The sequence below is a fragment of the Falco naumanni genome, chromosome 4 (genome assembly GCF_017639655.2).
Source record: "Falco naumanni isolate bFalNau1 chromosome 4, bFalNau1.pat, whole genome shotgun sequence".
Classification (NCBI taxonomy): Eukaryota; Metazoa; Chordata; class Aves; order Falconiformes; family Falconidae; genus Falco; species Falco naumanni.
Window position 1 is genome coordinate 29590161 of NC_054057.1, and position 23562 is coordinate 29613722.

Genomic DNA, 23562 nt, shown 5'->3' on the forward strand with positions numbered 1-23562 from the left:
AGTGCAGATATGAACAAGATTTAGACTATTAAGCTCTGCACTTCAAAAACCCTTTAACATATTTTGTCTTTAAATCTTTTATCACCTGCAAAAATTAATTAAGTGCAGATGTAACAGGTTAGGTTTTGATGCCAGGGTTCATTTCCTGTCTATGCTTTGTCAGACACCCTATTACACCTCCTCATGAACTGTAGGAAAACAAAAATGGTGCTCATAAATCAGCATTCAACTTTCCTTGGGCTGTGCATTGGGCTGATCCTTTAACTGCAAGGCAGAGCTCCAATTCATTATTCATGAAAATAATATAGACAACATGCCAAACGTCATTTGCATTTAAATAATCCATTTGTTAAACATATTAAGTATTGTGTAAGAATGCCTTCTATTAAAACACAAGCCTAATCCAATGAAGTAGATTTTTAATCATGTAGCTTTCCTTCAGGGAGCCATCAAAAGCTGGCATACATGACTTGAATACTTCTTAGAGGGAATGACCTGTTGATTTGTTTAATAATATCGAAGTTACACAACAAGTTGAATCATTGCTAGCTGGGGGAAGTGGCCAATTTGGTTACCAAAGCAACAACATTCTTTAAAGCACATCTGACTATTTAAAGTTTGTATTCTGTAGGGAAAAGTAAACTTGGGTTCTGTAGGGTTATTTTAATGGTGGAAGTATCAATTCATTTAAGGACCATAAAAGTTGCCCTGATCTGTGCCTTCTTCTCATTAAATTGCAGTTAACACCATTAAAGTGAAACATAGATGTTTATGGCTTCAGTACTGCCATCCTGGCTTTAATGAGTTCCCAAAATCAGAGGAAATGCTCACCTTTATTACTTGTAGGTATTAAAAGCAGGAAAGTCTGACATATAAAAACAAATTCATTATCTTTTATCTAGATGCGTTGAAAAGAGATGTTTGCCAAGAATACATACCAGATCTACAATCAATATCTTGCCTATATTTAGCTTGTCTCTCAAGTATTTGGCAGTAATTGCAATCGAATTAAAAAAGCAGAACCCCCTGTGGAATAGAGAAGAACAGAAATAAGAAAGCAAATCAGTCAGGAAAACAGCTATAAATAATGTTCAGAGCATTTTAAAAAATGCTATATGATCTCTGAGGCCATAAATCTGCTTCTGGGAGTACCTAGAAAGCCTTTTCAGTCATCTGCTAACAATTACAGTTCTTCAGAGACATGCACAACACAGGTGATTGCCAGTAACCTTAGTGCTCCAAGATGGGCAATATTCCCTGGTACTTACATGGCTGTTGATTCTTCAGCATGATGGCCTGGGGGCCTTACAACAGCAAAGCCATTCTGTAAGAACAAGATAGGTTTTCAATTATCAGCTTAAAAAAAACCCCTTGACTCAGTGCAAAACAGAGCAGCAGGCAGACTGGATTGAAATCCATTGCAGGCACTTGAGCACTTTTCCTGTCCACTCATCCTTTCAAAGTATTGCCAGAGATAATAATTTGAGAACAGTGGCATATAAACATATAAATACACACATGCATATACATACAAACACACAAGATTTAAAGAGGAGAAAAAAGGCAGGATGAGAAAGCTGTTGTTATCAATTCTGCTGTCTAGAATTCACATTTAAAAGGAAGCAGAGACCACAGATACACTCTTGATCTAGGTTCCTGTAATTTTACATTGCTCCAGCTTGAGATGCTTTAAAATAAAAGTAGCTTGAGGTATGCATTTTACATGACTAGTCAGTGTTGACCCTACCTTCTGTATGCACTAAATAATAGATTCACACACACATGCTCACGTGTAATTTCTAACAGTAGAAAAAGGACAACAACATATTCCTGCAAACCATAAATTAAACTGGAGAACCTGCTACACTCACCATTTTAATGAATTCCCTAAAGTAATTTTCTAACACACTTTCTGGAATTGTGTATAAATGTCATAAAGTACAGCACTAAGATCAGTGATGACTGAAGAACTCTTTGCCTCTAGAGTCACTGAAGATAAAAGAAAAATTAAATTTCCCTCCTTCCAGAGTGGGTAAGGTAAAAGGAAAATGTAGAAGTACTGGCAAGGTAGGTCTGTTCAGAAAGTCAGATTATGTATTCAGGAAGCAGAATCTCTAAGGGTGTATATCATATCAAATTTCTTTTACAGCAGTCACACAGGAGTAACACCATTACTTCATAAAATATACTTTTTATTTCAACCACTTACAGTCTCTTCTATTCAGCTATATATATGACAGATTAATGACAATTAACACATACATAAAAATGAGAAATTATAATCTGTGCATGAGTATATCAACCAAACTTGCATTTTCAAGCAGCCTTGCACAAATACCATGTGTGTATGTATAGCTCAAGACCGACCGGGCAATATATTTTCAGAGGGGAGGGGACAGGAAGAAAAAAGATAGAATAGTTTTATACTTTAATAATCAGTATTAAAGCAAATCAGTTTGATAAACTAGTGAAATGTCAATGTTTCAGCCTTTACTCATCTGAAACAAACATGATAATCACTACACTTTCACTCACACTGGTGTGAATAAGGAGGAACAACATAGCAGTTAACTGGTTACATAGGTGCCTGTGAAATCTGCTTATTTACAATCCTGTTAATGTGTGTATGTGTGTACCTGTGCAATTGTCTACCTATGTTGTTTCACTGACATTAATTTATAAAAAAATACTACTAGTGTATTGCTGCTAAACGTAATCCAAGGAGCCAGCTGCAAAGTTTTGTGGAACATTGCCAAAGTTCTATCAGACTACAATGAATTTAAACCATAATGCAAACGGAGTACATCTGTAAGTGGTTCTTTTGGCCACCAGTTAAAGAATCTGAGAGATTTGACATCATGCCTTATTTTGCATTAAATGTCCACATTTAAAAAAATGACACCCCCCAAAAAAAGAAACAAAAAAAACCAACCACACACCCCCCTAAAGACAGAACAAATATATGTGTTCGTATTTAGGCAGGGATTCCTGGAGGCAGAATATAAATTGCCTATAGATCAAACACATCATCAAAAAAAAAGGTCTTCTGGACTGCACTAATCTTCAGAACCAAACCAGCTTTACACTCTTAGCTAAACCCCTGTTTCTTATCCTTCCGAGGGTTTTTTAACATTTCCTTTTCAAAAAAAATATGACTTACAGAAGAATTCTATGAAGAAATCTGTTGTAACATTTATGAAAAAACAAAGTATGTGTATGCTGAGGAATGTACAGCTAATGAAATGAAAAAAGACTCACAGAAGAGGGTATTACTAGAGAGATAGCATCGTGCTACCTGTATTTTGTTCTCTTGATATTTTAAAGAATTTGGAAAAAATCCATGCAACGCTTACAGCTGCCCTGGCTCAGCTCACAGCTCATTATCATCTAACTTTATCAGCATTCCCAAAAGATCAATATAATTAAGATGATTATCTCTGGAAGGATTTCATGGAGCAATATAGAGGCAGAAAAAATCAACACTGCTGTTTTTGACAAAGTGACAGTTACAGTATAAGCTTCTCTTTTCTGTTTCCATACTTGGACAAGACTGTTTGGAAGCCCCGTTTTGTTATAGCTAGCTAATTTCTGCTATCGGTGCTTAAGTTAACTATTACAGTTCTTGAGCACTGAAGACACTATCAGAGCTTAAGTTAACTATTATTGTTCTCCACGAGCATGCAAGACATTCTCATCAGTGTTGTGACCATTTTTTATGTGTTTTTACATTACAAGAAGTTGAGTATTCACATAGGGAATTTTCTTCTCTTAAAACACAGTGCCTATCTTATATTGATGATAAAGCACAAAATATAATCAAATTTTACGAAACACTGAAAACTAGTTACCACACAGTATTAACAGCAACTTTTGTGCAATTGATAATAAACTTCATTTCTCCTACTTTCAAACTTTATATGAACACAGTGTACATTAGCACAACGGAACATGAATTCATTTATTTAGGTAATATTTAAATACCAGACAGTGAGTTCAGAACAGTAGACAGAAAGGCAAAAATCTGCTTTAAAGATAGAAAGACTAACACAGAGCAATATGTTGAAAATGAAGCCAACTCACATAAATTCAAAGCATTTTTGTACAGAGCCTTATTTATACTAGGATACAGACACCTTTAAATGTAGCCAGAACATTAAACTGACTGACAGACATGAACATTAGAGAAAGGATTCTTGTTGGTGCCATTATATGATTACCTTTAGTTAAATGTGAGGGTAAAGAGTAAAGCCTGAATAAAGATATTCTAAAATCCATGCGTATTTGAACAACCAACAGAAGTCTGCCCAAACCGTTTACAAAGAAGATTCATTGCAGATAGACCCACTTAGTTGGATCTTTAATGAAAACTAAGAAAAAATGTCAGTCTTTTTCCACAGTAATCCAGGCATTATCTTCTTTTATGACTCCAAATAGGCAGTTGGATGCTTGATTTCCAAAGAACAGAGGTGTACATCCTACTATCTCCTTCTTGTCTTTGGTGGTACAGTTGTTTCCTTTCTGTAGTGTGCTGGGTTAGGTTAGAGTGTTGGGCTACATCACGCTTGGGCATCTACTATACCTCTCCCTCGACCTTTTCAAGATAGGCACTCAAGACAATACCATAACATGGGTGGTTACTCCAGGGCTTGGAACTGATCATCTACAGCAGAGATCCATTGGTGTTTCTGTTATACAAGGAGGGAAAACTAGATGTAGGCAATTTTTCCCTAGGGCAATATGTGGTGACTATGGCAAGGTGTGAATCATTCTTTCCTTTGCTTGACAGTGAAGAGCTTGCTTTTCCTAGATTCCAAATGGATCAAATGTGACCCAGCCAGTCTGTTACTCCAGGTATGCTGAGAAGACTGGCCAAGAAGCAGTGCATACTAGCTTCAGCTTGGTACTACTCTGGTAAAATCATCTGGCTTTTTGTTGACTCCAAGAAAAGCCAGTGCCATGCAAGAAATAGAAATGAACTCCAGCAGGCACTCCAAGAACACTTATTGAAGCAGTATTAAACTCTTTCTTGAACATGGGCGTGAATTTGTAAATATTCCTCCCATACCTGTTTGTGTATTTAGATTATGTTGTCCTTAAACTAGATATTGAGACACAACTTCTCAGTCTAAAAATGAGTTTTCTAATAACAGGTATAGAGTCATATTCTTCCTCAGCTCTTATTCCAACTTATGAATCTTTAATTATTTCCTGTGAATTAGAAGTCCTTCAATAGAGGACAAAAACCCAAACTGAATCTCAAATTTAAGACAAGACATTTTTATATGGAATTTAAAAATGGATTCCTTCCTGCTGAAAAGATAAATTGAAACTTTTCTTGTATTTTAAGCTGTAAACCCCTGTGCAAAAGAGCAATGCCGTGTGTCCCAACTATTCAAGAAGCAATAGGCATAAACTGAAACATAGGAGGGTCCGTCTGAACATATGAAAATGCCCTTTTACTGTGAGGGTGTCGAAGCAATAGCACAGGTTTCCCAGAGAGGTTGTGGAGTCTTCATCGCTGGACATATACAAAAACCATCTGGACATAGTCCTGGGTAACTAACTCTAGCTCTGCCTGCTTGAGCAGGGGGGGGACAACACCCAGTGACCTTCTGAGGTCACTTCCAATCTCAACTGTTCTGTGATTCTGTGATTCTATTCAGAAATTCATAATCTTTGAAAAGGGGCTTTCAGGAAAATGGATGTGATCCTAAATGATGAGCAAATTTCTCAGCAAAACTTTGTCCCGTGCTCTAACTAATTGCAGCTACATGCATTGTTAGGACAGCTTTCTCAGGAATCTGTGTATTTCATATGGAGACCAGGTACCCAAGTCTGGATTCCACACTTGAAGCTCAACATCCTCCTAAAGTCAGATGTTTAAAGTCCCTATTTTCTACATATCTAAATCCTTTAACTTATCTGCTCCTTAGCTCTTAAAATTATCAGTGCTTAAACGTGGCATTCTTGGACATTCACTTGTTTTTAATGGAAAGATTTTATTCTTGCTTTAGCGTGCCCGGGCTTCAGAATAAGAAGCAAATCATTGAAGCTAATACTTCATATCTTTGTAGAATCTTCTTTATTTATTTTACAGAAATGTATCCATTCATCCTGTCAGAATCAACATGTTTTATATATATACAACTTTGTATCTTTACAAAGTTGTATAAAAGCCTATTTCTTTAAAATGTGCTCCGTATAGTATATCTGACAGGGTGTAACCCCTGAAGTGGCCTTAGTGCCGTCTTTAACCCTGCTATTTCTGGCTTAGTTAACTCCTACAATAACAAACATCACTGCTACTTTAAGTCTTGGTTGCCTACAACAATCCTCTTGTAACTGGTACCCTGAAGAAGATAACCATATTTTTACCAGTGTCACTTATGCTGTAACATGATCCTGAGCTATGCCATTCAGCAGGGAAGGTAAAAGTAAGAGTGGTGTAAGGCTGAGGCAATCCTCAGGTACCTGTTTAGGACAATTTTATAAGCTATTCATCCTGCTAGAGTGGGAGCCAGTGTCTGGCCTTGGAGGTCTATGAATGCAGTCAACAAGAACCCCTGTTTTAACAGAGTAGTGTTAACAGGACATAGATTTGCCAAGAAAACAGTAATGGACATGAGGGAATACCATTTTGTCTTGCAGAGGAAGCTAGTAGAGGCCAAGAACACAGAAATGGACATTAAACATTTAACTCTGTAATGGAAACAAAGAGTTCCCTGTCTGCTTTCCGGACAGTCTAAGAGAATAGCACCAGAAAATCACATGAAAAGTTGGTGCTTGCAGGCTAACTTGTATACAACCATGATGGCCTGTTCAGCCACACCTGGTGTTAACTGTATTGGGAAAGAAAGCAAAGATTTTTAAGAACAGAGTGGTCACAGAGATAATCTATGTACCACCCATATAATTACAGTTGTACTACTGTATGAAATCATAATAGTAATTAAGGTATACATATAAACATAATTGCCGGGATAATGTATCTAAGAGATGGTTCCATATGAAATTTTGTAATTTTGTAACTCTGTAAAAGTAAAGAATACAACTACTGTCTAAAAGACTTTATTGGTAACTTTGATTGATGGCTTTTATCAATCATATATTTAACACTAGTAAAATAAACATTTGTTACTGTTTCTTACACACTATGCATTGTTAAAAGTGCTGTGCCTGGAAGAGCTGTGGAAAAAATGCCTTTTTGTGGCTGCCACACATGGGCTTTTTTTTTTTTTTTTTAAGGCAGAGGGAGAGTGTTATGGGGCAGAGGGTGAGACAGAGTGGTAGAAACAAGGGTAGGGAAGAAGCTGCAGGAGGAGTACTGTCCAGGAGGCACTACAGCACAGAGCGCTTCTCAGGAAAGGAGATCTCTGTAGGAAACCAGAGAAGCTGTGTGGGGTTTTGTGTTGTTTAGGAAGGCACGGAAATGTGCTAGCCTGAAGCTTTACTGGAGGGAGGACACTGTGAGACTAGGGAGACATTTATTTTCAGCTCTTTTTGTTTATTATGTCTTTAGAAGGATACTTCATTTTAATTTTTATTCGAAAAGATAGCAGTAAAGCTGTGACAGATGGCTGAGTGATTTTTATACAGAATACTTCTAAGACTAGAAAACTAAGATTTTGGAGGTGGGAGGGGGTTTATTAAGCTAATTCTGCTTATTCCCAAGATTAGTACAATTTACTATATGATGATTCCTCCATAGTCCTGTGTGACAAAGGCCTTGAGAACAGTAATAACCAAGCTCATTTGGAATGAGAGTTTCAAGTTGAATTTAAGTTATCCATGGATTATACAAAGACACCAGAGTAGCAAAGACCAAATGCAGGAGGTTTATTTTGGTATTGATTCAACCTGACATATCAGAAAGAACCATCCCAGGAACGTATCAGATCCTGGTTAGGAGGAAACTCATTTCAGTTGCTTTCATTCTGTCAAATCACCCCTAACTACCAGCAGGGCAATTTCACACACATGTGTGCACACACATATACACATGATAAGACAGGGAAAGGGCTTGTGCTTCACTTGCTTCAGCTGAAGTGGATGTTCAAGACAGTCTCAGACCACGTTTTTAGCTTATGTGTCTTCTTTCTTGAGTGTTCTTTTGCAAAGCAAAATTGCTTCTTAATTCATTCAAACTTTTTTAAAAATGGGGAATAACAATACAAATCTTACCAGCCCTTGACAGTTTATTGTGTAGCTCTCTCCTGTTTCAAATTTGTCAGATTGAAAATATATGGTGCTTACATGTTTCACATAAAAGAGTGCTGCCATTGCCAATGCTGACATATTTAAAGGACAGGCAAAGTAAACTAGACAGTAATCCTTATTATGGGTACTGTACTTAAAATAATTAATTCCAGCTTATAATAGTACTGATTGGGGTCATCTGAGGCTGAAGAAAACCATTTCAGAAATGTTCCTTTGGATTTTCAGTAGTTTCATGGTCTGTTCTGGCACTGAGTTGCCCATGATGATGGAAAGTCATCTACCATTGCAAAAAGGTTCTTATTTAGTATACTCTTTTTAAATTACACATTTCACTGGCACAATTTTTTTTTCCTGTCAGTCAATTGTAAGATATTAAGGGACAGCTAGAGAAACATACTATTTGTTACCAGAAAAGAAGTTGAAACATATTTAATCTTTACAAAACAGCACACAATAAAACAACCATTACAAGAACAAATAGCATTTTGAAGGACATTAATCAACAAAGTGTAATTATTCCAAAATTATCACACTAACATCAACTATCTGAATTTAGACTTTTAAAAAGTAGTATTAGTCATTTAATAGACATGGCAACAATAAGAGTGGCAGCATCATCATAAATAGCTTGATTAACACAATGGAAATATCAGTGACCTAAAATCTTTCAGAAAAAACAATGATTTGGCAATCTAAGTCCTAAAGATGAGAGTTTCTGCAAGCTCTAAGAGTTACAAATGAAATCTGAAACTCAAGAGAGACCACAGATGCAGAAATCCTTCTTATTTCCCCCTGAGGTTTGTCTGATGTGGAGTTTGGACAACTTTGATACTTGTTCAGTTCAGCTGCAAGAGGGAAGTGCCTGCTGCATAAGATAGCTGGGTGCAGGCAAGCAGAGTCTTTTTGTGCTTAGCTGCCTGAGAGTGAAGTACTGCACAGGGGGGAAGGGGAGGTGAACTGAGCTGAGCATCAGAGTGCATGTAAAGAAAGCAACTGAGCCAGGATGGGAAATGGGAAGGCAAGGCTGGATAGCACCTCACAGTGCCACCAAACCATCAGACCACATGCCTCTGAAATCTGCCTCATTATTGCAGAACAATGAGTGGGACACCATGAGTGTTCCCTTTTGTAACATACTTCTAGCATAGCTCTATTTTCCTGTGGCAATGCAAAAGAGGAAGAAGATCCTTAGGAGACATTTCCAGGAAAGAAATGTTCTCTCTGTGGATGCTAGATCTTTTAGGACCCTCTTTTTGAAGGTGTGGTCATTAGGTAGAAGCTAGAGACAATGATTTCCAAGTTCACAAGCTATACTGCATGCAAGAAATCATAGGGAGGGCGCTACCTGTATTTCTTCCCCAAGCACCAAGGAGTATATCATAAGACTTCTCTTATTTGTAAAAAATATTTATTGGATATAGCTAATGACTGCAGTAGAATTACATTTACTCAGTTCTGCATACTCGACTTTTCTAAAGATCTGTGGTCAGCCAGCAGATTATTAAAAGCCATCTACACAAATCTGTTGGGGAAATGAGAAAGAAGCAAAGGCAGATACAGAAGTACAGCTAGACAGGAGAGCTGTGGTACCAGTTTCATATAGTATGAATACCCCATCATGCATCAGCAGGTTTCCTAAATTATAAAAGGCTCTAAAAAAGAGTGACCTTCATGCAGTATTTAGGCTCATCTCCTACTGTAATATTGCCAAGATGACATTCATCATACACGTTAATAAATTCACAAAAAAAGGAAAAGCATTGCATTCAACTTAGTATAACATCAAATTTATCGTACTATATATTTCAGTGGTGTGATTCTTTATTACCTATTAAATCTTTTCTCAAAATTGTATCAAATGGATCTCAATGAGTGTTCAGTATATTATTAAATAAACCCTCAAAATCCTTAATTTTGATTGTTTGATATAATGAAATAAAAAACATTCAGATTAAGACTCCCCAGAGAATGGACACTTTGTCCTAATTTAAAAAAAAAACAAACCATCACAGTAATTTAGTATTACAGCAGCAGTAGAATTTCAGTAAACCCTATTGTTTTATGCCCTTAGCACTGTCATATTGATGCTTTCCCCATTAGTCAAGGAGATCAAAGAAATCTGATGTCTCACAAGGGGCTTGAACTATGGTGAAGAGAACTCAACTCCTGGTCAGTTTTTGAACACTGTCCAAATCAGATGAACAAAATGTTGCTGTTCTCAGATGAGACCTGTGTGAAATGGGACTGATAGTCTCAGGAAATTCAGAATGAAGTAAAGAACCTTTTGCTTTGTGTATGAGTTTGACTCATGCCCAGCTCTGTAGTGAATCTCTCAATTGTTCTACAGACTTTTATAATTTATTCTGTAGTCTCAACCCTTTATTTAGTAGCATGTACCTATAGTTTCGACCTGTTATTATGACTCTATGCAATAGCAAGCAGTATCAGTAGAGACCATGGAATAAGGCAGTAAAGACTTTTTCTTTTTTTGCTAGGCAGTGAAGACGTTTATCTTCAGTATTGTAGATATTTTTTTAAATTAATTGAATACATGTCCATAAAATAAACTATTATATTAATTTTAATTTTAGAAAAAGCATATTTGCATTTTTAAAAATGTATATATTCGTTCATCAAGCTTTAATAAATATTTGGGCTATTCATATCCAACTACACTGACAAATTTGATAATTCCTGTGTCAGAAAACTACTTGTTCAGTGAATGACTCCTGTTTCTCATTCTTGAGGCTTCTTGTCTCACACTTTGCCTATGCTAGATAGTTTTACTCTGAGGTTATCCTAATGTCACTATGGTTGTTTCAGAAAAAGGCATTTGTGATTCTCCAGTGCAGTGGGTAAATAATGCACTGCTGCCTCTGCTGCAGTCTGGAGCACTGCCTTGTAGGAAGTCCTTGCTATGTATTGTAAGTCTGCCATGGTGAACTTCAGGACATGCAGCTCATCTCAGAGAACTGTGGGATTTCAGAAAAAATCAGTATGTCCTGTCTCATAATTTACTTTCTTTTCTTAAGATGACACAGAAATGACAGTGCACCATCTGATAGCAGGCCGCAGTGGTCAACTTCCATGGAAAACCTACAGCATGTTTCTCTATTGCTCTCATCTTGCTGTTTTACATGTTGCAGAGCTATTATAGCTTACACATGGTTCTTGGGAGGTGCTTTTTGTTGTCCAAAGGTTTTGAAGCTGTGGCAGATCATTCCAGATTCCCATCAGAGCTTAATCCTCCCACTCAGTGCTTCACATGCATATGTGCTCAGTGAATGCACATGGAAGTGGTCAGCTTTGCTTCTCCTCAGATCTTCCCAAGTACACTACAGAACTGCCATTTTCCCTGCGCTAGAAACAGCTGATCAATGCAACATGTATGTTTCCAGAGGAAAAATGGCAGCAAGATGGACAAACAACGTGTACAGTCATAAAAGTAGATTGGAACATACAGATCTGTGGGGCTAAAATCTTACAGGTACCTACAATCTCATCCATAAAACCATGGAGAAAACCCCAGTGTAGAATGCAAAATATCTCCCTAATGTCGCTTACCATATGAGGGTATTGGGAACAACTTGCCAGCAAAAGCCAGATTTGTATGGGTGCAGTGACAAAGCAAACATAGGAGGACTCTGCTAGAATAGCTAATGTCAGTCTCAATGCATTTCCAGAACTTCTGCTACCATGCTTTACTTCTGTCAGTTCAGGCCTTGGTCACCTTTCCATAACCTTATCCATAAATACCACAAGCAGATTGTTAGTTCATACGGTTGGCATGGAGGCATGTAAGTAGGCTTCATGCTGAAAGTATAGGAGCTGGTTAGATAAACACTTATCAGGAATGATATGAGTATTCCTGATTCTCTTTCATAGCAAATCCTTTCCATTCCTATTTTCTTGATGATTTGGTGGTAAACCAACTACTTGGCATGTCTATTGAACAATTACCTTTCCTGTGTCTCAGCTGCAGGTTGCATGAGACTGCTTCAGTCCTATGACAAAGATTCAATTTCGGATCAACAACAATTTTACAGTAAACTACAAACTAGTGCTAAATTTAAAATATGTGTTTACAGACTGTTGCAACACCAGTAGCAACCCAGGTCTCACAGTGGCTGACTGATTCTTTTCAGCTGTCCATCACACACACATAAAAACCCAAGAACATTCACAGGTGTGGAAAGACACCACAAATGTACAGACATAAGCGGCAGAGATTCTGCAGCAAACCCTGCTCATGTCAACTGCACACAGGACATATCTCGTTATTCTTATCAAAACTTGATGTTGCCTTAGAGACTGACATATGTCCTACAGTCAGCAAAGGTAAAAACAATCTAAAAAAGTCCTTCTTTACTTTCACTAATCCTGTTGGGTGGGAATAATGAACATTAAGTTGTGTAAGTGTACTGCATCCTTCTCTGCCCAGGAAGCTTAGTGGGGATGAAATACCCATCAGAAAGGATGCATGACAGGGTACCATATGATATGCCCTGTCCTTGATCTTAGATTTCAAAATACGTACATTTTGTGTAGTACCTCGCTAAATGATTTTGGCGTCTGAATATGAAAGATTAGTAGGTGCATTTGATTGGGTCAGAGCTATAGTACTGCATTTCACCTAAGCATGCTGTCATTTATGTACCTATATATTCTATATCTATGTATATGTACACATAAACATATGTAACCCTCCCTAAACATATAGCTAACATACTTTGACTGAAACAAGACAGACATACAGGAAGAAAATTCTCAAATTTAGATACAGTTTGGACTTTTAAAAATCATCGTACAATGCTAATTCTAAAATACTTATTTCTATCTTGGTTTTGGAAACACGAATCAATCCATTAGTATTTGGGCTGGAAAGTGAATAAACAGTTTCATTAAGGAGACATGTTAGCTCCAACAATGTTTATTGGGGCAAGCCCGCACTCTGGCTGCATATGGTGCACCTTTAAATGGGGCTGTTAAAATACCAAATAAAATGTCAGTCCGTCAGGTCTGGACCTTTTATAAATTGTTTAGACTGGGGATAATTTGGGTTTTGTACATCATGCCTTGCAGACGTGCAGCACCAAGATAGGAAAGGAAAGGGGGCAGGGAGGAGGGCGCGGGGCAGTCAGCCTGGCAGAAAGGCACCTCCTGGGCCATCGCTCTCCCCGCCAGCCACCTTGTCTTCCCCCTCACTGCACACCCCTGTTTGCCTCCCCTCTCTCTGGGTGGTATCCTGAGGTTACGCACGTGACTGAACGACCATATTAAAAAAAAAAAAAAAGTAAAAAGTCCATTTCAAAAGGCAGCACCACAGCCACTTGCCAGAGATGTGCACACTATGAGTAACTTCACCTCGGGCTGTAGCAGCCCTGCGCTGTAAGAACCCACCACTCTTCCAGGATATCAAAGGCCCGAGAGGCCTGGAAGAGCCGCCGGGGCTGCCACACCTTCGTGGCCATCCTCCCGGCCCTCCTCCCGCCATCCTTCCCAGAGCAGCGGGCTGAACAACGCCTCCCTTCAGCCCCCCTCGCTCCACCGCCCCAGCGCTCCCACCCACGGCGCGGTCCGGACCTCACCTTCAGCTCCCGGGAGGCCACGCGGGCTGCCAGCTCGATGACACAGCCCACCGCCATGCGTGCCGCCCCGGCGGAGTGCAGCTCGTTCCAAACGGTGTCACTGTCCACCTGAGCAAACAGCCGGCCCCGGGAGGAAGGCAGGGAAGAGAGGGAGAGGGAGAGGGAGAGGGAGAGCATGAGAGAAAACAAACCCGTGAGGGAGGGCTGGCAGCGTGACAGCCCATGTACAATAACATCAGTCTTCCGTCCTGGCCAGCTGAAAGGCCTTCTGGACATGGCTTTGCTTATGCTTTTTCTCTGCACAGGCTTTTCCAATGGAAACACATTCCTGTCATGCCTCGCTGCCATTCCCTGTTTAGATTTCTCATTACAAACAGTGTTACATCGGCCGGGCCGGGCCTGCTTGCCAGACGCCAGACGCGGTGTGCCGGGCCCTCACGCCGGCGGGGTGATGGGGACCTGCCAGTGCTGGGGCAAAGCATCTGGTGGAGATGGCCACCGCGGGCTCCGGAAGCCGTCACAGGCAGCCCGTGCCACCAAAACTCACCAGTGAGTGAGTGAGTGAGGGGTCATTACCCCTTTTTTTGAAAAAAGAAAAGAGCAGTAAGAGCTCGTCTTTCCTACCCAGGCAGGAGTTATATTTGAGTGACTGAAATCAGAACGATTAATTGTTTGAATTAATTTCAGTAGTCACTATTGCCATAGACAGAAAATAAAATTAAATAATATGAAATCAAATAAAGTGCAACCCTTTCTGTGTCTCCACTTTTGACAAACTGATAATTTTTGGCTGAAAGGTTTTAGGTCCCACTTTGTGACAGATGACTGTGGTTATTTAAAGCAAAGAACATTTTTTGTGCTTTCTAAATGAGTAAGCGTTACATGTTAAACATGACATGAATATTATCTAAAATACAAGGATAAAATATTATAAAAATAGAATATTACAAAGGAAACATTATAAAGGTGGCTAAGCAGCACAGCTCTACAGCTTCAATCAGTATGCTAAAATTTTACTTCTGAAATCTATTTTTAGTAACTCTTTATTTATTTTATACCAATAACTATAGGTGAAATGTTGTATATCCTTTTTATGATATTAGGGCTAGCACACATGATGGTCTGAAAAAGTCATTCAAAGAGACAGCCAGACTTCCTCAATGCTCCATGGGAAGTGCATTTAATTGTATCATACTGTACAAATTTATCATGAAAAGAAAAACGTTTAGGGATAGACAAAATACTGTGGCAGATGCTATTTGGATAACTTCCAAGCACACTGAGACATGTTTTCAGTTTGAAGCAGAAGCTTCTGTTCCTAATTTCTTTTTTTTTTTTTAAAAAAAAAAAAAAGGAATGAAAGAAAGAAATCAAGTAATTGAAAATGGATGCAACTGCTGCTCAACTTTTGAGGTTCTAAGGAATTTCTCTGATTAGTCATTTGAAACAGAAAGAAGCTTGATCTTCTCTACACCTGTCAAATATCTTCACCATTACTGTTACATTAATATTATATTTCAAACTACTAAAGTGATCTTACTTTTCAGTGTGCTGGACCTGAGTTCTCTATCGTTCCTATCAGTTTTGTGTGCATGCAGCAGAACTAACAAAAATAGTTTGTATTCATAGTAGACCTGAATAAGGAGACTGGATTTTGCTCACAAAGTTTAGAATAACAGTTATAACAGCATACTGTATTTACATCCAAGAAACTAAAAATATTGTACAAACACAATTAAACATCATTAGTTTGATATGGGATGATTTATTATATTTGGTTTGCAGATTGGTAGCTTGAGATTGGAAGAAATTAAGTAGCTTTCCCAAACACACACACAAATCAATAAGTAACTAAGAAAATTACAAGAAGAAATAAGAAAGAAACCAAGTAGGAAAAAAAATAATGATGCATTTAACATTAGGCAGACCTTCAGATTGTCTCTCTATTGCTTTAAAGCAACTGTGAATCAATTTTCATTTTTAAAACAAATAAAGAGATAAATAAGTAGAGGTCATTGGTTAAATCAATTTAATGAAACCATAATAAAGTTTGAGAAATACTGTGCAGTACTTTAAATAAAGAAGTATCAACAAGAGGGCTGGGAGGGAGTACTTTCTTGCAATTTTTATGGCTAGCAAATTAAGGTTAACATGAAGGAGTGGCTGATGAAAAAGGTTCAATGGCAGCTGCTCAGTACACCAGGGCACAAGCAGGAGCCTGCAGCCTCAAAGGGACTATGATTCATTTCCAGGAAGACCGATTAAGTTAAAATTGTAACCACAGCTTGAGAGTGCCCACCCTTCAAGACAGTTGTCAGCTCTGACACATGAGACGGCAGTCTCTCCAACCACTAAATGCTTAGTATTGGCCAGGATACGGCATTTATCATCTTCTGCTTTCAACTGAGTGTGAGAAGACTGAACTGGGACAATAAGACCAAATATCTTCCACTGAAAAATTTGCCTCAGACCACGTGAATGACTGCTACCTCATTTTACCTGAACAGGAAGTAAAAATGGACAATCAGGAAAGAAAACAGCATTTCCTGAGGAATTTTCAAAAATTACCACCTAAATATACACAGGAAATTCAGGATATTTTAGCTGATCTTTTGGGCATGGTACATGTAACAAATGATAAACTCAAAGCCAGGGGTAGCCAACTGAAGCTGCATACCTTAGTGCACAGTTATTATAATACAAGAAAACTAACATAAACATATGAATAATTACCCTGAAAAGGTGCAGTATTACAAACTTAGATGTCAAATTCTATTTCATATTTACACAAAATTAAGACTGAATTTCTGAGGAACATATCATGAAGAAAAACCTAGAAAAACTTCCATCATACAATCAATGCTTTAGCTGTAAGACTGGAAAATGTCATCTCACTCCGTTTTATATATCTATTAGTTCTATGTATAGCGTTAAATGTTTCAGGTGTGCAATCACAGATTTTTTTTAGTGTTACTCAATGTTTGCTTTGTAAATTACTGTTGAAATACAGTGGTATAAATGGCAAGCCCATTAAAATTACAGCTACTAGCTGGCCCAGTTGCCAAGCTGTATATGAAATGCAGCTATGTAAATTCTTACTAGATATGCTTTTCTTTATTCCTGTGAGGTGAAATGGTTGGATTATATACAAGTAAAGGGAATAGGATTAGACACTGTGGTTTCTGGTTCTAGTTCATGTATATATCACATATATCTGACAGTCTAGATGCTGAGTATGCATGAATTTGTGACAAATGTGATGCTTTCTGAATCACAGACTATGAAAAAGTCAGATGGAATTCTGTAAGAGGTTATTTTTGTTCTGCAAGTGCTTTGGAGCCACAGAAGAATTCAGTAAAAAATTTACCTTGATTAGGAATTTTTTCAGAAAATTTTAAAGAACATTTGCAAAAAATACAGCATTTGTAGCTTAATTCTGACAGAGAATCTTAACCCCCTTTTTCCTGCCTAATTATACATATATATTATTTTCATTTAAAAGTCCTTTAAAAAATTGCCAGGGTAGGAAAATGTTCTGAACACCTAACCAAATGAAAAACCCCTATTTTTTTTAAAGTATCAAAATGTCAGTGTTAAACTATAAGCATGCTACACATTTTGTTATCAAAAATCCTATCACTTCTGCAGCTCTTCAAAGAAGGATTGTGCATGATAGTGCCAAGAGCCAACAAACACGAGCCCTGTGAATGCTGACTTTCTAACACACATATGGATTTACTTCACTCCAAGTTTCCTGAATGAACGCTGTAGGTTGTAGGCTTTTTCAAGCACATCTAGTATAGCTCAATCATTGGCATCTGTAGCAAAGCTAATACTCTGTAAAGCTACAGATGATAGAAATTAAGCTACCTATCCCTGAAGTGGATGTGGAGGCATTAAAGAGGAAGGGAATGACTTAAGTGAAATGTAGGTAACTTTTCCTGACTGAATATGACTTATGTTTCAGAAATTCCCTGCTTTGCACTACAAAAAGAACTTGATATGAATGCTTCCTGCAAGAAATATCTACGTGATAACTTAACTTTCACAAACTTTAAGCATACTTAAAACAAGCTAAGAAAAAAGAAACCTTGCAGCAGAGACTTTTCACCAGATAGAAAGTTTGTCCCATAACCCCTCATGGCTGGAATATTTCATACTGAGGAAGACTGACTATAAAGTTTGAAAGTTACCAACGCCTTATACTGTGCTCAGGTTGTGGCACGTGTATATGAAGGTAGAGAGGAAGGATATGGCAATACATCTGAGAGAGTTTGTTTACCTAAAGGCCTTTCTGAAATCACTGCAGCTGCTGAAACTGGAAATGTTACTTGTCCTGCTATTTACATTTATCTGAAACCTACCTCAGAGAAGCAAAAAACTAGCATGAATAATAATTCTAAAGCATCTTAAATAGATATTTATAACTGTCTTTTATTTCATCTGTCCTTTCTCCTGCTAAAGAACCTCTTCATTTTTCACCCTCTGTTTCAGTCCTCCCTCCTCTGGAAACCTCCTGGGATCTGCCCAGTGGTCACTGGATCACAGTTCTGCTGACCAGAGATGCTGCTCACAGTTGGACACACCCTTCTATTTTTCAAACCCTGCATGGTGTATTCATCTGTGTGAGTTATTTCTCTTTCTTAAATACTTATGATATACTCTGAAGTTACCTTAAATACACATTCACTGATAACGATATGGCAATATAAAAGAACACCCAAGATACTGGTTTGGGATGGATTCTGACAAAGCATCTCTCTCTCTCTCTCTCTCTCCCTGATTAAACATAAATCCAGCTTCCACAGTGGAATTCTGTTTTCACTCCTAAAAGGAATGAAAAATAGACTGAACCACTCATTCTGCTCTGGATGCTCTGCACAACTGTTGTCATCATAAAAATCAAAACCAGTCCTCCTAGAGTTACCACACATTCCTACTAGAGATACTCATTCTCTGAGAATAGTTCAAAAAATTAAATCTGTCATCTACCTGTTCATGGAACTTTTGACCTCTGATGATTCTTTGATAGCAGTGATTGTATTCTATGTGTCCAATATTCTGGACAACAAGCTAAAAAGTAGCAGTTCTTTACAATAGTTTAAAAGGATTCTTTGCCCTTTCTTTAAAGAACAGAGGTTGGGCTCAACTTTCCTGAGATGGAAGTTAATCGAGTATGCATTTCAGATGGATACATTTCAACACAAATCTGGGAAAGTACTACATAAAAAAAAAACCTGTCCTTTGATATAAGTGGTTATGAAATTAAGAAGTAAATAAAAACTAGTCAGCTAACTAGAATGTAATTATATGCAGTAAACAAACTGATTAAGAAATCTGTGAGAAATAATATAGCAGAGTAGAGACCTCCTCAGTGATACTGCAATTTAATAAAAGTTGCATATTGCAGAGCAGATTTCTGTACTTTAGCTTTAAAAGCATTCAGACTCTCACACTCTTCCACCTATGCCAGAACAAACACGTTTACATCACTGGTGGTTTTAGTTGCCTGGCATGAAAATAGAAATTAAATATTTTTCTGAAGTGTTGCAACTTCTAAAAATTGTGTGTGGCATTTTGCTATCATTTCAGCAAGGCATCTGTCATTGTTGGAGACAGTTGGTGCCAGCAAATGCTAGCACATAAGTTTGTAATACTTTGCTCCTGACCATGAGCAGTGCAGCTTCCCAGGTGCCACGCTCATAGCTCTCACCTTCCACTCTTACAGATGTCCTGGTGATCATTCATCACCTCCATGATTTCCACTAAGAAGCAAAAGGCCCTCAACATGCTTCTCAGCTGCTGTTTCATCTCACCATGACTAAAGAAGCAAAGGTGTGCACATCATCTCCAAGGAACAACCTCTAATGAATGGCCTGTCAGCCATGTCTCTCATTAAGGAACAAAGGAGAAAAAGTTTGCATGGCTGATGCCTCTTCCATAAATCCCACATACAGGAAGTGTGTAAAAGTGGGCTACTTTAGGAGAAATACGTACAGTGAGCTTCCTTTATTTTTACTACTATTTTGCAGCTGTGTCAGAGATTTGTTCTGTCAAAGGCATTTCCAGCTGCTTTAATCTAAAATGCCTGCCTTAGAGAGTGCCCAGAATACCAGCTTTTCATACTTTATTGCCTACTGCTGCAGTTTACAAAAAAATTGTGAAGGGGATGCAGTCTTTAGGCTCCAGTGGGATGAATAGTTCAAAGGTTCATCACAAATCATTGCTTAAGCAAAAAACATGGAATTCACTTGGGCTTGCATGGACTTCTCTGTTGTGTTTGAATAGTTCCAATAAAAGAACTGATCAGCAATATTCATGGGAATGGACTTCTAAAAAGAATTTTAGAGGCTATTAATTCTGACCCCAAAATCTTCTTTCTGGGCAAGAGCAAGGAATGTGGACAGTATATGTACGCACTGTATGTAGAATATTCAACATCTTTCAAGTTTTACCTGCCAATACTGATCTAAGTTGTAAAGCTCTTATAAATCAAAGCCAATTTCCAGAAAATACTCAGTAAAAAAATTCTAAGTAAAAATTAATAATTGAATGCCTAGTAGAGTTACTGATGGTGGTAGTCAACCACTGATAAAAATGCAGCACCCCTACTTCTGTACAAACAGAATTCACTTTAAGGTTTGTAAAAAAGTAAGTAAATATGTGAGGTCTGTATTAAAAAAATAAATAGCTTTGTATTCAAAATGAGAATCATAAAAGAATCAGGCTAAGTCAAGCTGAAGCCTGAATAGAATATCGTCTTCAGAAGACATAGTTTGATTCAGTTGTTCTTTTAAACTAACTTTAGTGACAGGCATTCAGAATCATAAAGCATAGATTCGACACCCTAAAGGATCTCAAAACCTTAGTGAAAAAGTGATGTGTGGATCATTGGTAGGGGGAATAGAGGGAGGATAGCATGGTTTACATGTGGATTAGAACTTGTTTTTTTTTTAAAAAATACATAAATAAAACACTTAAGACCAGATTCAAGGCTCAGATATGTGGCATATATCACCAGATGCTTGTAAAAAACTGTTACTGCACTTTCAGATCTAACTCTGAGAACTCTATTTTAACTTGAAATTTGTTTTAGTATTTAATGGATTAGTGTGTGAAAATGTTTGTGCAACTGCCTTCTTATGTTTGATCATGCAGTTTCTAGGACCTAATGGGCAAATAGAACAATGTGTAGCTGGTTGTAATGCATACAGTTACAGAAAATACAACTTTTATGTGCAGGATTCAAGCCTTATTTTTTAAAAGATTCATCATTTGCTGCTGAACACGTCTTAGCAATATATAGCATCTAATCTTTCTTCTTCAATGTAGATGATATTTAGGTTAGAGGCCACCACTGGAGCTATGCTAGAACCTGGTGTTTATTCAGATAAGGAACACATGAACATTTCCTCTTCAGAGGGCTTTTCTGTCCATCTTGGGGGTTAAATTCTATCAATAAACACATGATATGTTTTTAAAGTGCAAATGTGAATTCTGGTTTAGTTACAGAGTTCCCATCAAAGCCATATGTGTGTGGGTGATTAAGTCTGGGGAAAGTGAATAGTATTAGTAAATTGTATATGGTACTGTTCCACTATTTACATATAATGTGTGTGTGTGTGTGTGTGTGTATAATGTTTCATATTCTGGCAAATAGGAAGGCTTCTTTGCATAATGCTAGCCTTTGGCCACACAACAGTTTTTAGGAAATGCACAAGATGAGATAAAACCTTTAAAGATTTGACTTTATGGTATTTCATTAACTTCACAATAATTTTCTGTATTCCATGTGCCTTATCTTTGTTTACAGTTTTTTTGATCTAGTCTAGTACCAAAGGAAAAAGGTCCTCTCTTAAAAAAAGCCCCAAAATTGTCTGAGGGACCAAATTCTGTATTTGATGAGTAGGCAGATTATCACTCCTGAGCTTTCTATGGAAAGCCTGATGCAAGTAAAAGCAGTCTGGGACTATTCTAAAATATTCTGTAGTGCCTGCTGCAATGCCAAGGAACTACATCTCTCAGTTAAACAGCTCCGCCTCTCACTGGTCTAAACATCAGGCTCCATGGTGGATGGTACAGGGCCACCTCAGTGCCATGAAAGGACAAGAATGGGACAAAATATCTGCACTTTAGTGTGAAGAGATTTTTTCCCTTTTTTGTGGCCATGGTATTCATATGCTAAATGCAGCATCCCCTCCCTGCCCAGAGATGAGAAAACATTGCACTTTCCACATCCAGAGATGAAGTCTCTGTGCCTCAGTAAAGGAAGAATATTGGTTTCCTGCTGTGATCACCCAGATTCATGTTATCACACTTGTTAACTTTTTTTCCGAATTGGGTCTGGCTGAGCCCCACAGTGACCCTCATAGCGCCAGTGCTCTGTGTTGGTAACTAGAGGAAGGTGTTGATAACACACCAGTGTTTTGGCTACTGCTGAGCAGTGCTCGCACAGCATCAAGGCTGTCCCTCCAAAATTATCCCCTCCACACTAGTAGGCTGAAGGTGGGCAAGATCTTGGGAGGGGACATAGCCAGGACAGCTGACCTGAAGTGACCAGTTGGATACTCCATACAATATGACATCTGCTCTGGTATAAAAGCTAAGAGAAAGGAGGAGGAAGGGAGAGATATTTTTGATTTAGGACGTCTGTTTTCTGGAGCAACCACTAGGCATACTAAAGTCCTGCTTCCTGGGAAGTGGCCGAACATCACCTGCTGATGTGAAGTAGAGAATAACATCTTTTGTTTTCCTTTGCTTCTACATGTGCAACCTTTGCTATTGCTTCATTAAACTGCCTTTATCTTGACCCACCAGTTTTGGTTTTTTAATCTTGTTTTCTCCTTCCCCTGTTCTGCTGAGGAGGGGAGTGATAGAGCAGCTTGGTGAGCACCTGGCATCCAGCCAGGGTCAACCCACCACATTTTCCTAAAATGAATGTGCCTAAAATTAAGAACTTCATTGCTTCAGGTCCCTGTCAATGAAGGAAATCAAGCATCTCCAGTCAGTTTTTCTGATCTTAGGTCAACTGACTCCTGCTGTAGTGATGCACATGGCTCTCTAATGGTTGTTGAGGCAAACAAGGGTGGTCAGGATCCTGCTTTGGCTGCTCCAGTATTTTGTTTAAAATTAGGTATGTGAAGCTCGATAAGAGAATCTTCAGAGAACTGTTGTTATTCTGAACTGAAAGTAAGTAATGTGCAGTTTTTATCTCATTTCCCTATGTTGTCTTTAGTATGCTCACTCCAGGAAGCTGCGACTTTGTCTGCTAGAAAGTCTGCAATTCTCTGTACATAAGAATGCTTGACTAAAGTGTAATGTTAATTGATCTGTTCCTACAAAACAGCTGGCTCTCATGAACTGCGAGAACTGGTGGGGTATATCACCTAAAAAGTGCATTCACCAGTGCAGCTGGGAGTACGTTACACCCTCATTCACTCACCCTGTGGATAGCTAAATAGGTTTATAGGGAACTGCGCTAAATGACTGAGCATGCAGACCCTTAAATGCTCTGGGATGACAAACCTCCAGCCCTTGTTCCAAGTCCCATCCCAACTGGCCTCAAGTTTTGTCTTCGAGTGGAACCAGAATGGCCTTTTTGATCACATATTTTGATAACTTCTGCAGGAAATATCACACGGTCAACACTATGTAACTATGAGTCCTAAGTAGTCATGCAAAATATGTCAATTAAAGTATAATGTGCTTCTGAAGTTGTTTTAATTAAATATTGGAATTTTTTTAGGTATGGTATAGC

The 23562-nt window shown here is 38.2% G+C and overlaps 1 protein-coding gene across 1 annotated transcript in view; it reads right to left on the reverse strand.

The window, feature by feature from the left end:
- HDAC9 (histone deacetylase 9) overlaps positions 1-23562 on the reverse strand; it is a 278058-nt gene that overhangs the window by 97195 nt on the left and 157301 nt on the right. Inside the window, exons 16-18 of the mRNA XM_040591758.1 lie at positions 13806-13913; positions 1269-1324; positions 939-1026 (exon numbers count right to left, since the gene is read on the reverse strand). Coding sequence (XP_040447692.1) covers positions 939-1026; positions 1269-1324; positions 13806-13913 — 252 coding nt within the window. The remainder of the gene's footprint in view (positions 1-938; positions 1027-1268; positions 1325-13805; positions 13914-23562) is intronic.